Raw genomic sequence first — 20,423 nt, forward strand, 5'->3', positions numbered from 1 at the left:
ACAAACAATCTTTACTTATACACTCGTGTATTATACTAGAAGGAGCCTATGACTTTCCTTGCGTGGGAAGTGGAAAAGGGATAAAAGGAAATTAATCCAGTTATTCAGAAATATAATTTATGTGTCTACTAAATTTCATACAGATCCATCCACGTGTTTTTCGAGCGTATGTATGTATATTTCATGGGCGAGCTCTACATGGATTTCAGTTTTGAGGTATCGTTGTAATCATCAGAATTTTTAGGGACATTGGCTACTTAAATGAGCACCAGGTTTATTGTTTTCACAATAATAATAAGTACTCACTTTTTTATTGCCTTCTTAACAAATACACCTGTAGTGAATAGTGATAACCTAGAATTTGTCAGTCCTATAAAATTGAAAGGAGACGTTTTATTTCGTACCAAAAACCGTAAACACAATATTGTATTATCCGTAATACAATATTTTATTATACAACAATACGTATTTACCTGGAAATCAATTATCTGCAAAGTACTCGTACTTTTTCCTTTAATTAAAGTTCTACGAATGTTTGTGAACGAAATGTTGAACAGAGGTATTTGTTCCAAACGAAGAGTCGATAGCTCCAATTTGGAGTGTTTGCTTGGAGGCTGAGGTTTCCTCTGTAAATGTTTACAAAAAACTTGAAGCATTCTAGCTGGGCTCGTTCTATAGAAGTTTCTGGAACGGTAATAAGCGAATGGACAATTGTAGTATTTGTGGATAACGTATGGGTTTTGTCAACTTTTGGAGATACATATTAAAAATTATGCAATTGATATATTCTTTGATTAATTAGTATACATAAGACCTAAATAATATGCTCCATCTACTCGTACTTTTGAACTCGCACAGCGCAGTTGGACAGCTTACAAGTCACGGCATAGTGCTGAATGTTATTATTTTATGCCCCTCTATCGTTCTAAATAGGTCTCCTGCTGGCTCATGTGCTCAGTACTTCAGTAACGACCCGTTTTAAATCCATTAATAGACTACTATATTACAAGACAGCCCCAATAACAATGCGAAATAGAAATTCATCCATAACCGACAAAATATTATGACTATTATATTTATTACCGTCATTACTACTGAAGTCGACAATTTACGCTTTTAAATATTAAAATACTTCTAACAAGCTATTGTTAGCTTCTTAGAAATGTATTTTCAAAACTAAACATTAACGAAAATATTTCATTGTTATCTTGTGCTAGGTACGTAATATCCATAACTAGCTTACCGTCCGCGGCTTCGCCCACTTTGTTTAAAACCTAATAAATTATATACTAAAACCTTCCTCTTGAATCACTCTATCTATTAAAAAAAACCGCATCAAAATCCGTTGCGTAGTTTTAAATATTTAAGCATACAAAGATACATAGGGATTAGGGACAGAGAAAGCGACTTTGTTTTATACTATGTAGTGATTATTTTAACCATAACTGTTTTATCAATTTATAACCTATGTTTATTTCGCAGGCAATTCCTCATCTTTAATATGCATATTATTTCTGAATGTAAATTGTTTCTTAATAGGTAAAAAAAATGAAAGCTGTTAATAAAAATTTGTATAAATTTAATAATGCGCTTATAAATAATAAAACTTATTGTTTAGATACAAAATATAAATGACAAGATTATTACAATATATTTATAAAAGCTTATTACATTTGTTCATTCTGTTCGGGATTTTCTTCCTGTTTCATTTCCTTCGGCATGGTCAAAATATCAACCTGAAAATGAAGATTTTATTTTTATTTCTGACAAACTGAATCAGTGATACGATCAAAACCTTCCATGTGATACTTTTAACGTTTAAATATTTTGATAGCAATTATTGCATTACTAAAAAATATTTTAACATTCCTTCGCTATAGGGAATTTGATTTATGTTGTTTTTTTCATGTGATAAGGGCGTCTGGTAGAGCTACGTTTGCGGTGCCAACTAGTAATTCTAATAAAATGTGTAAAACATTGAAATATAGACGTACTAGATTTCCGCCCTCGGCTTCGCCCGCGTTTGCAAAGGAAAACCCGCATAGTTCCCGTTCCCGTGGGATTTCCGGGATAAAAACTATCCTATGTGTTAATCCAAGTTACCCTCTATATGTGTGCTAAATTTCATTGTAATCGGTTTAGTAGTTTTTACGTGAAAGAGTAACAAACATCCATACATCCTTACAAACTTTCGCCTTTATAATATATATTAGAATATTAGATTTTTAGAAACCGATTTTCAAAAACACAGAGCACCTTAATGTAGAGACAATGCTACAGCAATTTAGCTCTCCATTTTCTAATAATGTACTTAATTTTGTATAAACAATCTTACCACTCTGGTCAGCTTGCCCAAATGTTCTTCTACACTACGGAATACAGGTTGCAATCCAGTCTCTGTGACGTCATCAAGTATTTCTGCTATCGTTTGACGGAAGCATTTTCTGAATTCCTTCAAGTCGTTCTGGAAGTCCTCCCATGTTATAGGCATCTTCTTTATTTGACCATCATACTTCACAGGATTGTATGTCTGTAATTAGAAATAAAAGAAGAACTGTTTTAAAAACTTCCAAGACTATTCCAGTAATAGGTGTGCTCAATTCTTGGTTAAAACTATGGTTAAAAAATCATTTAATAACGTTATAAACAACCATTTCAAAAAGGTGTTCTATTTAATCGTTTAAAGGTACCATTTTTGTTTTTTTTAATACTGTTTTTAATTATATTATTCGATATAGCCTAAAGAGAAGACACACAGAATAAAGAAAATAAATATATAATATGAATCACTTCTCGCTCTCAAATGTCCAAAATGAAACGTTAATATTGTGTCGGCGTATTGAAGCTTTGAGAACACAAAGTCTTAACTTTATTCTTATCTCACCTAAATAAAAGCTTTTGTTATTTTATAGACCATCTTCTATAAATTAAAACATTCAGTTTTAAATATAAAAGGACATTTCGCATTCACATACATAATAAAATGTCGCCTTTAACCTAAATGTTTAAAATTGGGAATGTTTTTTCTTTAATTTGTTCGGAGCAATGAAGTTAAATTCAGATTTCTTTTGTTGTCAATGGATTTAGATAATAATGAGAATATATTTTGAATTAAGAAATTTTCATTTAAAATTTCTAGTTTGAAATTTTCAGAAGAGAACCTTTTTTTTAAAGTGGGGAAATCTTCCAAAGGTACCCTAGGTAAAAGTAAAAAGCTAAAGGTAGGTACTCTTCCAAAGGTTATGTCGGATTCTTACCGACTAAAACCCCACTGTGTTCCATCGAGCCGCGCAGGTTCAGAAGAGAACTTACCTCAACCCGCCGTATTTTATTCCAAGATTGTTCAAAGAAGTTAAGCAGTGGTTGTAGGTGGTCCTTCTTAACAGTGTTCACTGTATGAGCCAATGTTTCACCATAACAGTACTTGAGCCGATCTACAATGCCTGTAGGAGCTTCGGCTATTTCAGGATCTTGTTCCATTTCACTGATGACGTCACGTTTGACGAAGCCATTTATCTAGAAGTGGAATCAGAATGGTATATTTAGGGAAAAACATCATGAAAAGCGAGTGAAGTCAATCGTGAAACACAGAATTTAATTAAATTAAGAAACCTATTAAATCGACGTGACAAAGATAAAACCTCTGATATTTTTTCAGAATACCCTAAAAGTTTTGAAATTAATGTTGCCTTTTGTATAGGAAAGCTAAAAAAAAATGCTTCCGAAGTGTAAAAGTAATCTTATTTCCAAGATTTTTTACAAACGTCTGATGGTAGGAATGGTACAATTAATTTTTTATTTATGATTAACTTCTCGATCGATCAACACATTTAAATAACTTTTTATATTTAAAGTTTTAGTAGAATTGCAAACAATGCTATCGAACTAACTAAAACCCGTACATAATATTTTAACAATGGAAAGCCACCCCTTAATATATCCACCACTTCTCCAATTTCTTCTTGGGTATTAAAATTTTTAAACATTAAAATTTTATAAGTAGGAATTCGTTTGATTGATTTGATTGATTTCACTAAATTATTTATCAAAAAAGTCAAAAAGGAATACTCACGTTCGCAATCGCAAACGCACAAAACACAAAAAGTATCCTAGTATCCATTTTGCGAGCTGAAGATGAAATGCAAATATTTTTAATTTTCGTGGCCTTTATGTATTTCGTATAAACAATATTCATGAATATTTCGTGCATCAAACATTAATTCGTATTGCATCTTATAACTTTATTTGTTTAAACAAAGTGCTTACGGAGCATGTAATTAGAACGATGAACTTGGCTCAAATCTTCCTGAAATATTCATTGAAAGTGCTAATTACTCATTGGCATGTAGATTTTAAAACTTGCTGTTCAGAAAGTGTATATGTAGTGTAACATAGTCACATACTCAACCCTGCCAATTATTATTTTTTGCTTTTTTTTGTTTTCTTTTTACATAAGCATAGAGCATATTTGCTTCAGCGAGATCGGTAAAGCAAAAGCTATGGTTTCTAACATCCTACTCACTTTCTACTACTATTCCTTTTTTTCTGTTATTTCATATTTTTCAAGGATTTATAAATCACATCAAATTTTCTAAATAATGAAAAGCACCGATGCATTCACCTCAACATTTTTATATGCAGGCAAGACATTTTTCTATGTAAACATTGATGTTTACAATTTATTGAACAATTGTTACTACAGAATTTCAAATTCCACATACCATCGATCTTCTTCTTATATTACACAAGAATAATCTAAAACTTCGAACCTCCTTGGGCCACAGAAAATAGATAGACGTTCCAGACAAGCCCAAGATGGCAATATTATTAGATTGGCCTCGTTATTTCTAGTTGATAAATTTAATATTCTCTATGCTACAAATATATTTGGTATCTCAGTATTTCGAAGAGTTGTAAAATGAAGTATAATAAAAACAAAGGTATGTGAGTATATTTTATTATTATTTGTGTTTAATGTAGAAACATTGTTTGTGATTTTATTTTCTGTTTTATAGGTACCTATTATATTTTACATTAATTTTGTTTTACGTCAGATACATCGAATAATGAAGATAGTAATATTCTAAAATGTAGATGAATATTTCTGAATACAAAACTTTTTGTTCCCATTCTAATCTAATTCTATATACAATATACAATCTTATAGGTATAAAACTAAATGCTATACATGTAAAAGATGTTTTTATAAGATATACCTATACAGTAGGGCGAGTATCATAAATTCTGTATTTCGGGTAATACTCGTCATCAACAGGAAGTTCTTCTTCTTCATCATCACTGTCATCATCAAATTCTTCACTAGATTCAGAGGAATCAGAGAGATCATCTAACTCATCATCATCAGATGATGAGTTAGATGATGATGATGAAGATTCATCTTTTGATAGACTTGCTTGTTCACTTTGTTCTTTAATTTCCTCTGCTTCGTCTTCGATCTCTTTTGCTTCTTTAGGAGTAATGTATTGAGGAACAAGTTGGATGATCATTTGATCAACGCAGTCATCATCATCATCGGAATTACTATCGCTGTCAGTATCGAACTGTAATAAAGAAATATATAAATAAATTATAGAATTAGTTTTAACCTCAAAATTTCTGTAGGTGTCGGAGTTATATCTAATAGAGCTCTCTCAATTGGCTCGTGGAAGTCAATCTTTTATCTAAAAATACGTTTAATATTGGAGCAGTTAAACTCAATTTTTTAAAGCGTTTTCTGTATAAAAATCCATACATATTTGTATCCGGTGTTTCACCCTGTTGTGTGCATTCTAAAAAATTGTTACAGAGTTATCGATGTAACAAAAGTGTATCAAATATTTATTGAAAACGCGCCCAATAAAAATATTTTCATGTAAAATAAATAACATGGTATAATCCTTTGGTATTCCATGGATATTTTGTTATTGTCATATTACATCATATTGGTACAATGGTTAACGCGTGAGCGTGTAACAACCCAAGACCCCGTCTTGGGTTCGATTCCCGGTGGAGACGAAGACAAAAAATTTCTCGGTTTGGCAGGACACAGAAGGCTAATCACCTACTTGTCCCTAAAAGAACATCGATCAGTGAAACAGATGTATGCATTATTAATCTGCCCCTTACCCCACTTGGGTCCCGTCCCTTGGTGAAGTCCCGTGCACTATATTACAAGAGATCTATAATAGATCAATATACAAGAAATAAATAATTATTCAATTACTACCGTTTAACAAATTGCTTCAAATTAACCTAGTATCAAACAAAATGCTTTATGTAGTTATTATCCGACTTTGACCTTATATGAACTGCATCCGGTGATTAATTTATTGTTATTGTAATGTGAGACGTTCAACACGATTGCACATGTACATACAACAAAAGAAAATATGGAGTAATGTGTTATAACAATTCGTATTGTGTATGTCTACTCTTTGAATGAAACCTATTTTATTTAACACTAGCTGTGCTCCGCGGTTTCACCCGCATTGCTCCGCTCCTGTTGCTCTTAGCGTGAAGTAAAGCCTAGCCTTCCTCGATAAATGGGCTATCTAACACCGAAATAATTTTTCAAATCGGACCAGTGATTCCTGAGATTATCGCGACCAAACATGTATTTAGGTAGGGCTGAGGTATGACCATTCCCTGTGAATATAAATTATAAATTGAACTATTATCTATGACTAATCAGTGAAACAAAAAAGATCATTAAATCTGTAGGTATCTACCTACAGTAAGAATCATAAAAGAAGTAGTAAGTAAATATTATCAGTAAATAAATAGAATCTGTATGTAAATATCAAATTGTAACCGTGGCAGACAACACTAGTAAGTATTTCATATTCCAATAGTAAATACAAGTTCTCAACTCCGTATTTATGTTTAGTTTTAAAGGATTTAACAAGCCACTCGCCTTGCAAGTTCGTAGCAATAGTACAAACAACGACCATCGCTTAGCCTGTTAAATATTTAACTTCGTTCTTAGTGTAATGTTTCTTTTATTCATATATACCATTTAAGGCCATTTTATTACTAACAAATATATGGATATTTAAATTATTCTGAAATAAATGAAAGAAAATAAATAAATATACAAGTTAACGCTAATATCTATACAAATATGTGCTAGAATAGAGTTAAAGTTTTGTTACATAAAATGTTCGCGCTTTATCTAAAAAACCCGTAACAAAATCCGTTGCGTAGTTTTAAAGACCTACTATACACTGGGAAAGACAGATAGACAGCAGAAAGCGACTTCGTTTTTATACTATGTGTATATTACAATACTAAATTTTGATCATAAACATTACCTAGTAATAGCTTAATAACACAACGGACACTTATAAATGCAGCGATATACACAAATGTATTTTCAAGAAATGGACTGTACTTACACCTATTTATTACCTTATACTTAATACTTCATACAATCAATAAGGGTACGTACCATAAAATTGAGATACGGCGATATAGCAGCTAGTGTTTCGTCAATTTCCTTCTCTACATTGCCCAACTGTGACACAAAGGAGTCCATGCGGGTGTCATTTGATGAAGTCGTGTTACCAACGAACAGGTTGGAGTGATCGGTTGCTGTAGCATTCGCTGATGTGTCTGATGGACGACATTGTGCCTGTAGTAAAAAAAACTTGAGAGGTATCAAGAAAAACGAGGATGGAACGAAGTTACTAAAATAACTGGTTGCTTTTTATGAGAAAAAGAGAGAGAGACAGACAGAAAACACGCGAACGCCGCACTGCTTTCAACTATAGCAAAAAGTTTCGTTACAATTTTTGGTCTTAATTCCGTCTAGCCCCCTTTCGTAACGCGCGATAAAGAACTTCGTTCCAATAATATTAACACCATCAATATTTCGTTGCGTTATCATGCCCATACTTAAAAAAGATTCACCTCAAATTTTCTGTAGAAACTGGATATTAGATTTTTGATATTGATTACCTAATATGAATTACTTCGTAACAAAACACACATTAATGCCTTTAATGTAGAGATTATATACTTCTAAAAATGTAAAATCTAGCGAAATATGTTTAAACATTATTTCTTAGATGCTCCATATAAATACTTTTCGGTAATTAAATAACGCGTATAATTTCACACAGCGCAATTTAACGTCCGTATGGGAAACAGTCTCTTAATTATGCATAAACCTTTACGACAAATGCTCGGTACATTTCGTAGAACTGTATTTAAACTCGTAATAAACATATTCAAAGGGAGATATTCAAAATAAATGGGACTTGCATATTATTTTAAAAAGGATATTAATTCATATTAAACGTTCTTTATCATATTTAAGTAATATTTTAGCACTATGTATTATCACTGTTTACTGTGCTTCAAACTGTATAATGTGCTTTCACAATAAAGAATTGCCACACTGGATGAAAACAGTTGTATAGGCTTTGAAAGAAATTCAATAGGAATTAATTAATAAAAATATTAAACATAAAACTCGATTAATATGGACTGACGCTATCTAAAAACTACCACCAAATTTTTAGTTCTATAAAATATTATTTAAGCCACAAAATAAATTTAATGACACACACAACACCATAATTATCTATGCAAAAATAAGAAAACAAAACCTTACGTTTTGCAAAAAAGCAGCCAATATTATAGATAGAAACAGTTTCAACATTCTGGATAATTTCCAATTAAAATGCATTAGTACTAATAGAGAATTGTCGTTGCACCTGTTTAAATACATTCATTATTAGTTATTGTGCCTGAAAATTGACCAAATGGTCACGTTCTTGTACAAAATTATCGGTTTTTTTAGAACAAATGAAGTTATTAGCGTCATATAATGATAAGTTTGTTCTTATCATCGCGTAATTATTATAACATTGTATTATGTATGTTATGATGTTACTTCAAGGTTTGTAGCGCAGTTGCGGTTTAATACCTCGATTAATTTCATAATAAGTTAGTCTTTCATTTTATATCTCATAGTGGTTTTTTTTAGAAATTCCTTTGATATTTATAATTTCACGTTACTACGAACATAAGATTCAGGAAATGTAATCGGTTATAGTTTGTAAGATATTTGAACATTTTTCAATAACTCAGTTCATTATACATAAAAATATAAGTTAATGACTTAATCTTGCTGCTCTTCGTATATAATAATTATAAAAATACAAATAATTATATAAAAGTAATCGAAATGCATGAAAATGTTTGATTTCTTCGTCAATATAATAAGCAATGTCGAGCGATTTTGTTGTCGTGATAATCACGTGCTTAGTACATAATATGAAAAGGTCAAAAATTAATCTTGATAAGAAATATACATTCTTAGTATAAATTATTAGATTACTGGTTACAAATGCGGTTTTTTAATCTTAGGCTCTTTTAAATAATTATATTTACTTTAATTCTAAACCAACTTCTTTTACCCTTTTTTATAAACTTTTAAAGAATTAGATTGCTTTTCTTCCCCTTTATAAAATAGCAGTTCTTATGCCCCTATATTGCTTTGAAGCTTTCACAATTTTTTTAATCTAACGCTGATTCCGAGAATCGCTTCTCTGTGATATAGAATCACAACTCTACTTATAATATGCTATTTATAAATGTATGCAAATGTTTAGCATATAGCACCATCCATGCTTGATTTTGTTTAGTTTAGGATTTTTTTTTCATTTACATTAATAGGCAATGGAATTATTCGTTACCTTTCATTGTCTTTATGTTTTTTTATAAAAGTTTTGAAATCGTGGTGTTTAATCCACTAGATATAATGTTGAAACTCTATCAGTTGAAAATATTAGAAAATTTCATTTTTTTGTATATTACACTCATGTCTTGAACCTGTATCTTAAAGGAACAAGTCCAAGGGACTAAGTGAATAGAAATACACTGGGTTACAGAAAACTGTAAAGTTTTCCCCGATATTGAATATTCATGTCGCGATACGATCCATCGTTGGTACAAGATGTAGGAAATTTTTATTGAAAATACCTATAAAGTTTCCTCTCTTCGAATATAGTTTTATTTTTACTTTGTTCTATTGTTTTGTGGGCTATTTAAATAATACGCTTTAAATAGTGATTCGGTGTGCAATCAAATAATAATAAATATATTTTATAAACAAAAAAACACGCTTGATTAAGATAAACTAATAAAACTTATTGTATTCTCTGCTCCTTGATGCAAAGTTGAAATTAAATCTGACCGTTTAATGTAGGAGTCCGTCACATATGTACATATAATAAAAGCGTGTTAAAAATCTCCTATGTCGTATCTTAGTAATTACTTGATTGCTCGCTAATAGACATATTGGTATTTAAGATGGTCAAGTTATGCGTATTTATAAATATTCAATGTGACAACATTATTAAAATATTTGATTTATACACGAGCATTATTATAATATTTGCTGATTAATGTTTCAAAAAAAATCTTTTTAGAGTTGCAAAGAAACATGTATTCTATAGTTATTGTTTCCTTCGTTATAAAATTTAGTTTTAATTTCGCGACTATATAAATCTAGCCATAATCCGTCTATTTTTAAAGATCACAAATATTTTCTAATTTAATCTTATTCAAATCTCAAATATTACTCTAAAGACTTGCACAAACATTGAGATAAATTCACAAACCACTTCGCATTTGTAACATTGGTAGAAACTGGAAATAGAATAGGAAGTTAACCGTGCAAAATGCGGGCCAATCGCTAGATATCCATCATTCCATTATATCGACATATGTGTTAATTGCCACTTTATTTTATGTTTTATGTCCTTGCTTCAAGGTTCCTTTTGAATTTGTTAGTATTACTGTCTCAATTTGAAAGGATGTTCCATATTTCATATTTATAAAGGCTATTAGATTCATCATATTGTCGCGTGTGGCGTGATGCATCATTGAAGCTCTACCACAGCTCTACAGTTGTTACATTTTATTTTTAAGACGTAGTTCTCAAGAATTGGATTGAATTTATTTCAGTATTAACAGATAATCTACCAAACAATATATTGCTAGGACGCCTTTATTACATAATATGCCTATGAAAAATAGATTACAACCCTACAAAATCTATACTAAAATTATAAAGCTAATGAGTGTGTTGGTTTGTTTGCTTGAACGCGCTAATCTCAAGAACTACTGGTCCGATTTGAAAAACCCTTTCTGTGTAAGATAGCCTATTTATCGAGGAAGCTATCATCACGCTAAGACCAACAGGAGCGGAGCACTTCGCGTAAAACCACAGAGCAAGTAATATAGTACGTAAAACCGCGGGGCACAGCTAGTAATTCATAAAAAGTGATCAAGTTCGTTTCGAAGGAATTTGTTTACATAGGTAAATATATAAATCTCCCTGTCAACCACTAATATATGTTTAACAAAGACATAGGATCTTATACAAATGCTAATTTGTTCCATGTCTAGTGTCTCCCCATAAAAAAGAACTGATTATCTCATTCATCTAACATCTAATTAATAGTAAAGAATGCCTCATTAATTTATCATGCACTACGCATAATTGTTTTATTCGCATAACGCGTGTGTAATGAATCTAAATATGCAACAATAATGACCGATTAACGATTAATGTGAACACGCTTCTTTTTGCATGCACAATGCAGATAGATTGAGAAAAATACCAGTAAATGCGTATTTTTTCCAATATATCGATTTTATGTGTAGGTATTCAACTCCTATGATGATTTGTTTGCAAAGTATGTTAACAAAGTTGCACAATACACATATTATATAATCCATACTAATATTATAAATGCGAAAGTAACTCTGTCTGTCTGTCTGTTACTCAATCACGCCTTAACTACTGAACCAATTTGCATGAAATTTGGTATGGAGATATTTTGATACCCGAGAAAGGACATAGGCTACCTTTTATTGCGAAATATGTACCACGGGCGAAGCCGGGGCGGACCTCTAGTTATATATATGTGTATGTATTAAATTTAAAATAATAAAATGCATTTTAATATTTTTATTAATTATAAACATTTGATAAACATTATTTCCGATCGTTCCGTCACCTAGTCAAGTAAAAATATAGATAAAGTGAATTCTTGAGATGTTCTTTCTATCAAATATTAATCTCAAACAGGAGATAACATATGAATATGTTTCTTTTTTAAATATTTCTGTAACTTTTCTTCACAAGTGGCATGTGATATTTACATCAACACTAATCTACATAATGCACCATCACAACAAAAAACAAATTATAATATAGCATTCAGATATTTATAACCTATTATAGTATTACATACCTATAATATTATCTCATGATGATTAAAGCTATTGAATCTATACTAATATTATAAAGCTGAAGAGTTTGTTTGTTTGAACGCGCTAATCTCAGGAACTACTGGCCTAATTTAAAAAATTATTCGGTGTTAGATAGCCCATTTATCGAGGTGGGCTAAAGGCTATATACCATCACGCTAAGACTAAAAGGAGCGGAGCAATGTGGGTGAAACCGCGGGGAACAGCTAGTCAAAAATATAATAAACATCAGACATATAAGCTTCTCAGTTTACTCTAACTTCTAAAATTTATCTATTAAACCCGCTATAAATGTGAACAAGCAAATTGAACAACCGAAAAGTTACGAGTTACACACGCAAATCCAGTTAGTTATTTAATAAGATTTATAACACATTTATCTCAAGACCCACAGTATGAGGTAGTGTCACGTAGGCGTACGTGTCGACGCTAAAGATAATAATTAATTTAACTTCGAATTAAACAATAGTACTGTCCCTTAGTGTAATGGGTGTTTAATCGAAGGGCTACTGTCTAAATACAGTTATATATTGTATAAGCCGTTCTAAATATAGTTGTCAACTCACAGTAAATTTTAACAACATGTCTACAGAATTTCGTATTTGAAACAAAATTTTAGCCTTCATAACATTATAATTATTTTAATAATATTACAACCATTTTGGTACACATCAAGTCCAATGTATTAAATAAGATATTGATTCAAAAATTAAATGAAGAAGTGAAGTGAAGTTGTATGTACCTATAATATCCAAAAATATATTGTAAAATGAGCATTAACCAAGTTATACCTTAAACATATGATGTTTGCTTTTAAAATTACTCAGTTCATAATTATATTCTCATTTCAAAAAATACTCTCATGAAACTCCTAAGAGATTGAACAAAAACAATTTTACTTTAATATCAGCATGTAAGGAACTCCGGCGTCATATATCAATTCCTGCCTCAATTACCTTTCACTTACAGGTGTTCACGTAGTTTTCATATTATATTCTGTTTACAATATTGGTAGAGAAAAAAATGGAAGAGACTTAATAACTGCAAGTTCTGTTTATCTATATATTTATAAAGAGACAAAGATTAATACATTTAAAAGTATTTTTCTATACAACATTTTTTTGTAAATTAATATGAAAATTAATTGTCTTTGCATACTTTTGTAAGATAACATTTACCAGGATTATAAGAAAATAAAAGGCACTAATAATAGCAATAGAAAAGATATAACCGTCTGTAAACGCCTATATAATGTCATTTTTATTTATATCTAGATCGAAGCTTCACACAATTAGTAAGCTTGTAATAGATAATTTACAATTCTCTAAAAAATAAAATATTTTAATATCGAATAACCTACTTTCTCTTCTCTCTCATATTTAATTGCACATCGTTTAACGAAAAACACAGAAAATACATCGAATAAACCAAATAATTGCATCAAATTAAATGATACGAAGCCCGAGATGGTATCTGCAAAATGTAATTTAACAAAGGCACCTGAACTACTGAACAAGGGTGCGTTTATCTGATTCAACCCGAAATACATCCAAACAATTAAGCCAAAAATAACCATAATACTCATAACTTTATGACAATATTGGATGAATAATCAAGGAGAATCGATAATTTATAGCTAACATTTGATAGTTGTATTCAGTGTACTAGCTTTCCGTTCGCGGCTTCGTCCGTTTTGTCTATAACCTAATAAATCATACATTAAAATCTGCCTCTTGAATTACTCTGTCTATTAAAGAAAACCACTTCAAAATCTGTTGCGTAGTTTTAAAGATAGATATTGACATATTGACAGAGAAAGCGACTATGTTTTTATACTATGTAGTGATGTACCTAATATGTTTATAGATACTATGAAATTTATACAGATCGGCGATTATAAATACGCAATCCAAGAAAATCCATTAATGCTTAATAAACTGTAATATTCAAACCTTATACAATTACGAATATTTTAGATGCTCTAAGTCCTAAATTAGGGCTCTACTAATCTCAACTAATTTAATGCTAAAACTTCCATCTCTAGAGAAAACATATTCTCGTCTTAAATTATTTGAACCAAACCAACGTTAATAAGCCTACAACATTATAAATGTTTTGCTAATATTTATGTAAATTAGGTATTAAAGTAGGCCTCATCTTCGTGACTTAACTACTACAGTTTCCAAAACTATGTACCTATCATGTGGCATTTTAATTAAATATCGAAATGTAGTGAGATTTTTATAATAGGTGAAATTACATAAGATTGCTGGTACTAAATCGTCAATATACAAACTCAGACTGCAGTATTTTTCATATGAATATGATAATAATATATTCCTACAAATATGAAAAAAAAAGTAGATCGGCAGATTGGCAACATATCTGCTAAAGATGAAATAGACAATTCAACAACTGAAGTTATAAAGATCGCAAGATAATTGTAATTATCGGTTACAATTACCACTCCTATCCCGCAATATTAGACCTTATTATCCTCCCCTAAAGCACATAATCCAATTGACTTTCCTTGCAGGTCTCTTCGAAACGGAGGGCGTGAGGATACCGGGCACAGACTGCGACTACCAGTTCAGCAGATCGGGGAACCGGCCCGCCCACGGCCGCCTCTACAGTCCCCGATACCCGTCCATCTACCCTAATAATGTGCGCTGTTCCTATCATTTTCATGCGAGGTAAATATTAATATAAAACGATAAATAAACATTTTCATTAATGCAATGTATTTTTGCAAAAAATTAAGAAGTCTCTACAGCACAGGTAAAAGGTGTTTAACCTTATGATCGAATATTTATAAAATTCAAATAGGTACTAATAAATAATAATTCAATATGTTTGCTTTTTTACAAAACATATAATATATTACCAATTCACTTTTGAAAATGCTGACGGAAGTAAAAGATCATGCGTTAGTAATTTAGTTTATCACACATTTCTAGATAAAAATAAGTGTTGTACTTTAGATAATTGGCATTTGTACACACATATAATATAATCTATCTATGAACCGTACATGTATTTCAAAATCTAAAACATTACTGATTGTAACCTAAATTCCATTTTACCACGTCAAAGATCGCACACAGGCATTTTAAGACCCTGTTTTCCCATTGGAAACATCAACTGCTAGCCACTTTTCGTTTATAGTGTTGAATCGCACATACATTTTATTTACAACATGGTTTAGTGTCAATCTTGAAGGAACTATAAAGCGACAAATGTGACGACAGACAATCTTATCTAAACCAATATTTAAAGAGTTTAAAGTTAAAATCAATTGAAGTTATAGCTATTGTAAAAAATGACTATGTAAGCGAAAATAAAAGATCATGGAAGAAATATTACTATGTACAAATCTACAGGTTTCTAAACCATATAAGTATAATATGTACTAGCTACAAATTAATATGAAATCTAGACAAGGGATAAAGCTGTACTATGATGGGTCAGGGACGGCAAATACAGCTCGCGTGTATAATGGTGTGCGACATGAAATTGGAGTATGACATTGAGATTGGTAGATAAATAATACCGTATTCTATTTTAACAACAGTCTGGCAACATTATTACACTAAGCTCGAAATTGTAAATGAAAAATTTAGCGTGGTTTGTTACATAATTAGTAACCAAATCCATTTTTCAGTGAAATTATGATCATATATTTTTAATTGTATAACAGGTGTACTGACACATACAATGCGAAGCTCAAATTCCAAGAACAAAGCTTAATAAGAAATATGATTCAATCTTTCATTCCTTTCCAAATCACAATAAGTGTAATATCCAGGGAAAACAAAAGATTTTTCAAAAATCATCGTGAACAGATATGCATTCATTAAAAATAATACACTTAACACTACAAGGCTTTAAAGAAAACATTCACAATCTTAATAATACGAAGTCCTTGTTTATTTACATTCATAATATTAAAATGTCTAGATAAAAATATCCAGCACAAAAAGCTTCATAACACCGACTATCAGATGTTGTTGCTGAGATTAAGATGTAATACCTATTTTTTTCATTTTCAGACCGAAAGACCGCGTCAAAGTAGTCTTTGAAGAGATTTACTTACAAAAGGGAGATATAAGGTGAGTTAGTTATTTATTAAACAGGATTCAAATGAAAAATGTAAACGAACGAATTGTTTTTTAAAAATTCTTGTTTCAATTTACGTTATTTAAGGTTTGTGACCTTAATTATATTATTGTACTTTGATTTTGATGTAGTATGAAAATAATAGCTGAAATTTATCATCAAAAATTTAAATGTGTACAAATTGTGTGTTATTATATAAATAATCGTGCATTCGAGACATAGTAATAACTGCTCTACAATAATTGTTTATTTTTTTACGATTTTAATCTTCAAGGTATTTTAAATCGTGTGACATCAGCTCAATGTTTGTTCAGCAGTTCATTATTTATTGCCTATATTCAACTGACTTCAAAAAAGGAGGAAACAGTAATGCGACGGTATTTTTTCGGGGCTATATACCTAGACCAAATCAGTTATAGAATCATGTTTATTTTTGAATTAGGTATAAGAAAAAAATTATGACTCTCTAACATCAAGAGTCTACTCTATCAAAAGCAGCACTTCTATAGTACACAGAATCTTTTAAAGAACATTAATTTGGACGATATAAAAAAATTATAATTCTTAAACATTTAATTACAATCAAACTGATTTACAATTTCGAATCAACAACATCACTAATAATGATTAATATTCGCAATCCATTTATCCGAAAACGTATATCATTTCTTAATAAATAACCGAATCAAAATACACATACAATCGGCATAACTGAATTATTAATATCAGTCGCTTCAGTAATGAGCTCAGATACAGTTCGCTTAATTAAGTACATTATGCATTCACCTGATTGGAACGGTAATGTTTATATTGAGAAAAAACGCAATACATGTGTGGAATTCGATGAATATATTTTTATGTATTATATTTTTATAGGTAAGATACAATTCCGCATTTTCTGCTTATACATCATAGTGATATTCTTTGAATGTCGTTTTAATATCTACTGCAACAATAGGTTACGTTAATAGTTCAATCGTTTTCATTTAATTAAAATTTATTTTGAATGTTTACAGTTTACACTTAAAGGAATACAATAAGAAGCCTTTCGTTCTTTTTAAATTTTTATTGTTCACACACAAATTATATGTACAAATATAACATACTTATAAATACGTTATATTTGGTATCTATAAAACTACTAGTCATTGTCACCACATAACCAACCGTGCAACAATTAACCGTGCAAAAACAATTTGCAATAATATCCTCACAAAAACTTGACAAAAACACACTAAATTGATTACCCAACACATAACGAGATAGCGAAACTAACTACTGCAAAACAATGTTCTATTTGCAAACTTAACAGTTCCATCTCCCCAACGGAGTTAATTGAGACGAATAAGTTAAACTCAATACAAGAGTTAGTGGAGTAGCTTCCAGGGAACAACTATAGCTATGCTTTAGAGGATGAAGATTAAATACACTGGGCAACTCTGAACTTAGTCTACCCGTGACAATGCGTTAAGTCTTTAATTTCTAAATGTTATGCGTAATATCAAACATAATTGAACGAACAATAATAGTTAATGAAGCAATTTTTTTTGTTATTTAGTTTATGTTCTATGATTAAAGAGAATAATTCATTATCTAATGACCAAATTCAAGTAGATGAGCTACCATTAATAAGCAGATGTAGGAAGATTACAAAATGACCCTTCGTTTGTTATCGTTACCTATTGACAACCCGACCAATTTCGAGATTACAGCTACATTGGAGCGTATTCACTGTATTTTACGTACACAATAATTCCACCGAATATCACCAAGAGATTCAACCATAAATACTGTATCATGACATACGTACAATTGAATATAGGGAACGATATATCACGCTGGACGCAACCGCTCACCGCACGGCTCTATCCCTACAGATGGTTAGTTACGTAATTTGATGGACAATCCAATTTCCAAATATAAATTTTATTAAGTTAAATTGATTAATGTTGAGGAAAATATGGAATACTAGGTGAAAAGTTATTTTTCTGTGTACAAATGCACAAAATCAGTATAATATCATTATAAATAATCATGTAGCTTATAAATGTTTATTGCCTGCTCCTTTGCTGTGATAAGGAATTAAACGTCAATTTTGTTATATCTAGGTTCTGATAAAATACTAGCGCAAAGTACAATTCGAAGGAACCTTATGAGTACTTGGATCAATATTTTTTATCAATGTAAACAAGAAGCCACCTTGAAATAATGGAGAGTAAGTAAAGGGTTAGATAATTGGACCTTTAGACCTCCCACGACCATTAGGAACAGAGGTCAGAATATAATTATGAGTTGATCCTTGAATGTATATTAGAATTATATTATGTATTTACCCTGTTATATATTAGGTTCCTGTAAATTTTTGACCAAATTAATTATATAATCATGATTAGTTTTGTATTAAAATGAGATGTTAATTAAAAATCGACGTTATTTACTCTGAATATACGACATAACTCTCTATTAATATATATTCTACTCTACTAAAAGCATCACAGAAACACAGTAAACAAAAACTTTTTGAAATAAAAAAAATCAATACAAGCCTAAATTAGTTAATGCCAAATCAAGTTACAGAACATCCCTGCTTCTATTACTCTCCTCTTATTAAATTAATGACAATTTGTTTTTATAAAACAGCATCGTAATGAATAGAAACTTCAAAGGAGCTTTTCACTCAAAAACAAATGATTTACGTTAACGAAATGCTTTGTTAAGCCACTTTAATTAAACTTGTAATTCAGGAGCCCTTGTCTCCAAATCTTAAGAATAAATTGCATTAATACTTAAATATATTAAAATTGCCAAGCGAAACCTTTGGTTAACGATAAATTTTGGTGGAAAAATAAATTCTGGCTGCTTAACGTTATTTTAGTAAATTATGGAACCTCGTAATAGTTGTTGTTTATTTATTTATTTTAATTATAATACCTATGTACTATGTATCTACCCAAAATGTTTCTAGATACGAATTTTTAAATATCTCATCCATAATGTAAACAAGATAGACTTTTACAACATTTTGGCCACCTACATTATATTTTACATCAACTTTCTAACGATAACGAGCCTTCAAAAGATGCTAACATATATAAATAACCTATAATTTTACGAGTCCAACATCAACCTTGTCTAGAGTCGACGCTAACTAACTTAATTCCGCTACCTTGCTTGCTCTTCCAGGAGAATTAGATTTATTGGTCCACGAGAGCGGCGGACACTCTTAAAGCTATTTGCTAGAGAATATTATTTTACAAGTTATAAAGTGAAGTTTACATTTTTATGAAGTGTTCATTTAAAACAAGGAGATTCATTAAATTATTTTAAACTAGATTTCCACCAGAGACTTCTTTCACGTTGTCGAAAAAAACCCGCATAGTTCCCGTTCGTGTGGGATTTGCGGGATAAAAGTATTACCTGTCTTATTCTGGGTATTCAGCTACCTACAAAAAATATAATTGTAATCGGTTCAGTAGTATTTACGTGAAAGAATAACAAACATCCATCCATCCATCACTAACTTTCGCATTAATAATATCAGTAGGAATAGCCATTCTCAGCGGTTAGTCGCTATGTTACTAATTTTTAAAATTTAACAGTTATTATCCAACAATAAAAAAAATATGAAAATGTAATCAGCCGTTCTTGAGCTTTAACTGGTGACATGACACGGCTTCCTTATAAATACATATAGATCGATAGCTATAATATTTAACTTTTGTGATAAAGCTCCAAAATTTGACACTGAAGTAATTTTAAGACACTTCAATTCAAGTGTTTGAAAATTGTCTGAACTTCAGACTACGGTTTATACAATTTAAAATTACCAAGTCAAGTATGATTTTACTGCTACTTGAGACGTAGTGAACTGTAAACATAAAAAATATCATTTTATAATGTTTTGTTACAGTTTTTTTTTATATAAAACGTGAAAGTCATGTATCATATTTACTGGATAACTTATATTATAATATGTATGCACTAATAAATTTAGGTCAACAAGCTTTTAAGAGAAAGGGAAC

At 30.6% G+C, this 20,423-nt stretch overlaps 3 protein-coding genes across 3 annotated transcripts in view; 1 reads left to right on the forward strand and 2 right to left on the reverse strand.

Moving 5' to 3' along the window:
- LOC149488531 (suppressor of lurcher protein 1-like) overlaps positions 1–20,423 on the forward strand; it is a gene marked incomplete at its 5' end in the record, with an annotated part of 132,468 nt that overhangs the window by 55,802 nt on the left and 56,243 nt on the right. The window contains 2 exons of the mRNA XM_089695315.1: positions 14,822–14,978; positions 16,335–16,394. Of these exons, the coding sequence (XP_089551441.1) occupies positions 14,822–14,978; positions 16,335–16,394 (217 nt within the window). The remainder of the gene's footprint in view (positions 1–14,821; positions 14,979–16,334; positions 16,395–20,423) is intronic.
- LOC149488533 (uncharacterized) lies at positions 1,597–4,509 on the reverse strand. Its single transcript, XM_089695186.1, has 4 exons — positions 4,073–4,509; positions 3,313–3,516; positions 2,336–2,530; positions 1,597–1,736 (listed from the first exon to the last, which is right to left on the reverse strand). Exons 1-4 carry the CDS (start codon positions 4,208–4,210, stop codon positions 1,668–1,670), a joined length of 606 nt encoding a protein of 201 aa, XP_089551312.1. The 5' UTR covers positions 4,211–4,509; the 3' UTR covers positions 1,597–1,667.
- On the reverse strand, positions 4,951–8,702 carry LOC149488534 (uncharacterized). The gene is made up of 3 exons (XM_089695248.1): positions 8,615–8,702; positions 7,448–7,630; positions 4,951–5,561 (listed from the first exon to the last, which is right to left on the reverse strand). Exons 1-3 carry the CDS (start codon positions 8,687–8,689, stop codon positions 5,217–5,219), a joined length of 603 nt encoding a protein of 200 aa, XP_089551374.1. The 5' UTR covers positions 8,690–8,702; the 3' UTR covers positions 4,951–5,216.

This window comes from Colias philodice, chromosome 5 (genome assembly GCF_061535455.1).
Source record: "Colias philodice isolate Cphi_HAF_F1 chromosome 5, ilColPhil1 Martin Lab GWU primary, whole genome shotgun sequence".
In the NCBI taxonomy this organism is placed as follows: Eukaryota; Metazoa; Arthropoda; class Insecta; order Lepidoptera; family Pieridae; genus Colias; species Colias philodice.

Bases quoted from the DNA above. Each gene is read 5' to 3' on its own strand.
- LOC149488534 (XM_089695248.1), bottom strand. From the start codon at position 8,689: ATGCATTTTAATTGGAAATTATCCAGAATGTTGAAACTGTTTCTATCT. The intron at 7,631-8,614 runs GTAAGGTTTTGT...TTTTTACTACAG, and splicing joins TGGCTGCTTTTTTGCAAAAC to GCACAATGTCGTCCATCAGA. The intron at 5,562-7,447 runs GTACGTACCCTT...TCTTTATTACAG, and splicing joins CGCCGTATCTCAATTTTATG to TTCGATACTGACAGCGATAG.
- LOC149488533 (XM_089695186.1), bottom strand. From the start codon at position 4,210: ATGCACGAAATATTCATGAATATTGTTTATACGAAATACATAAAGGCC. The intron at 2,531-3,312 runs GTAAGTTCTCTT...TTCTAATTACAG, and splicing joins ATAAAATACGGCGGGTTGAG to ACATACAATCCTGTGAAGTA. The intron at 1,737-2,335 runs GTAAGATTGTTT...CTTCATTTTCAG, and splicing joins TGGGCAAGCTGACCAGAGTG to GTTGATATTTTGACCATGCC.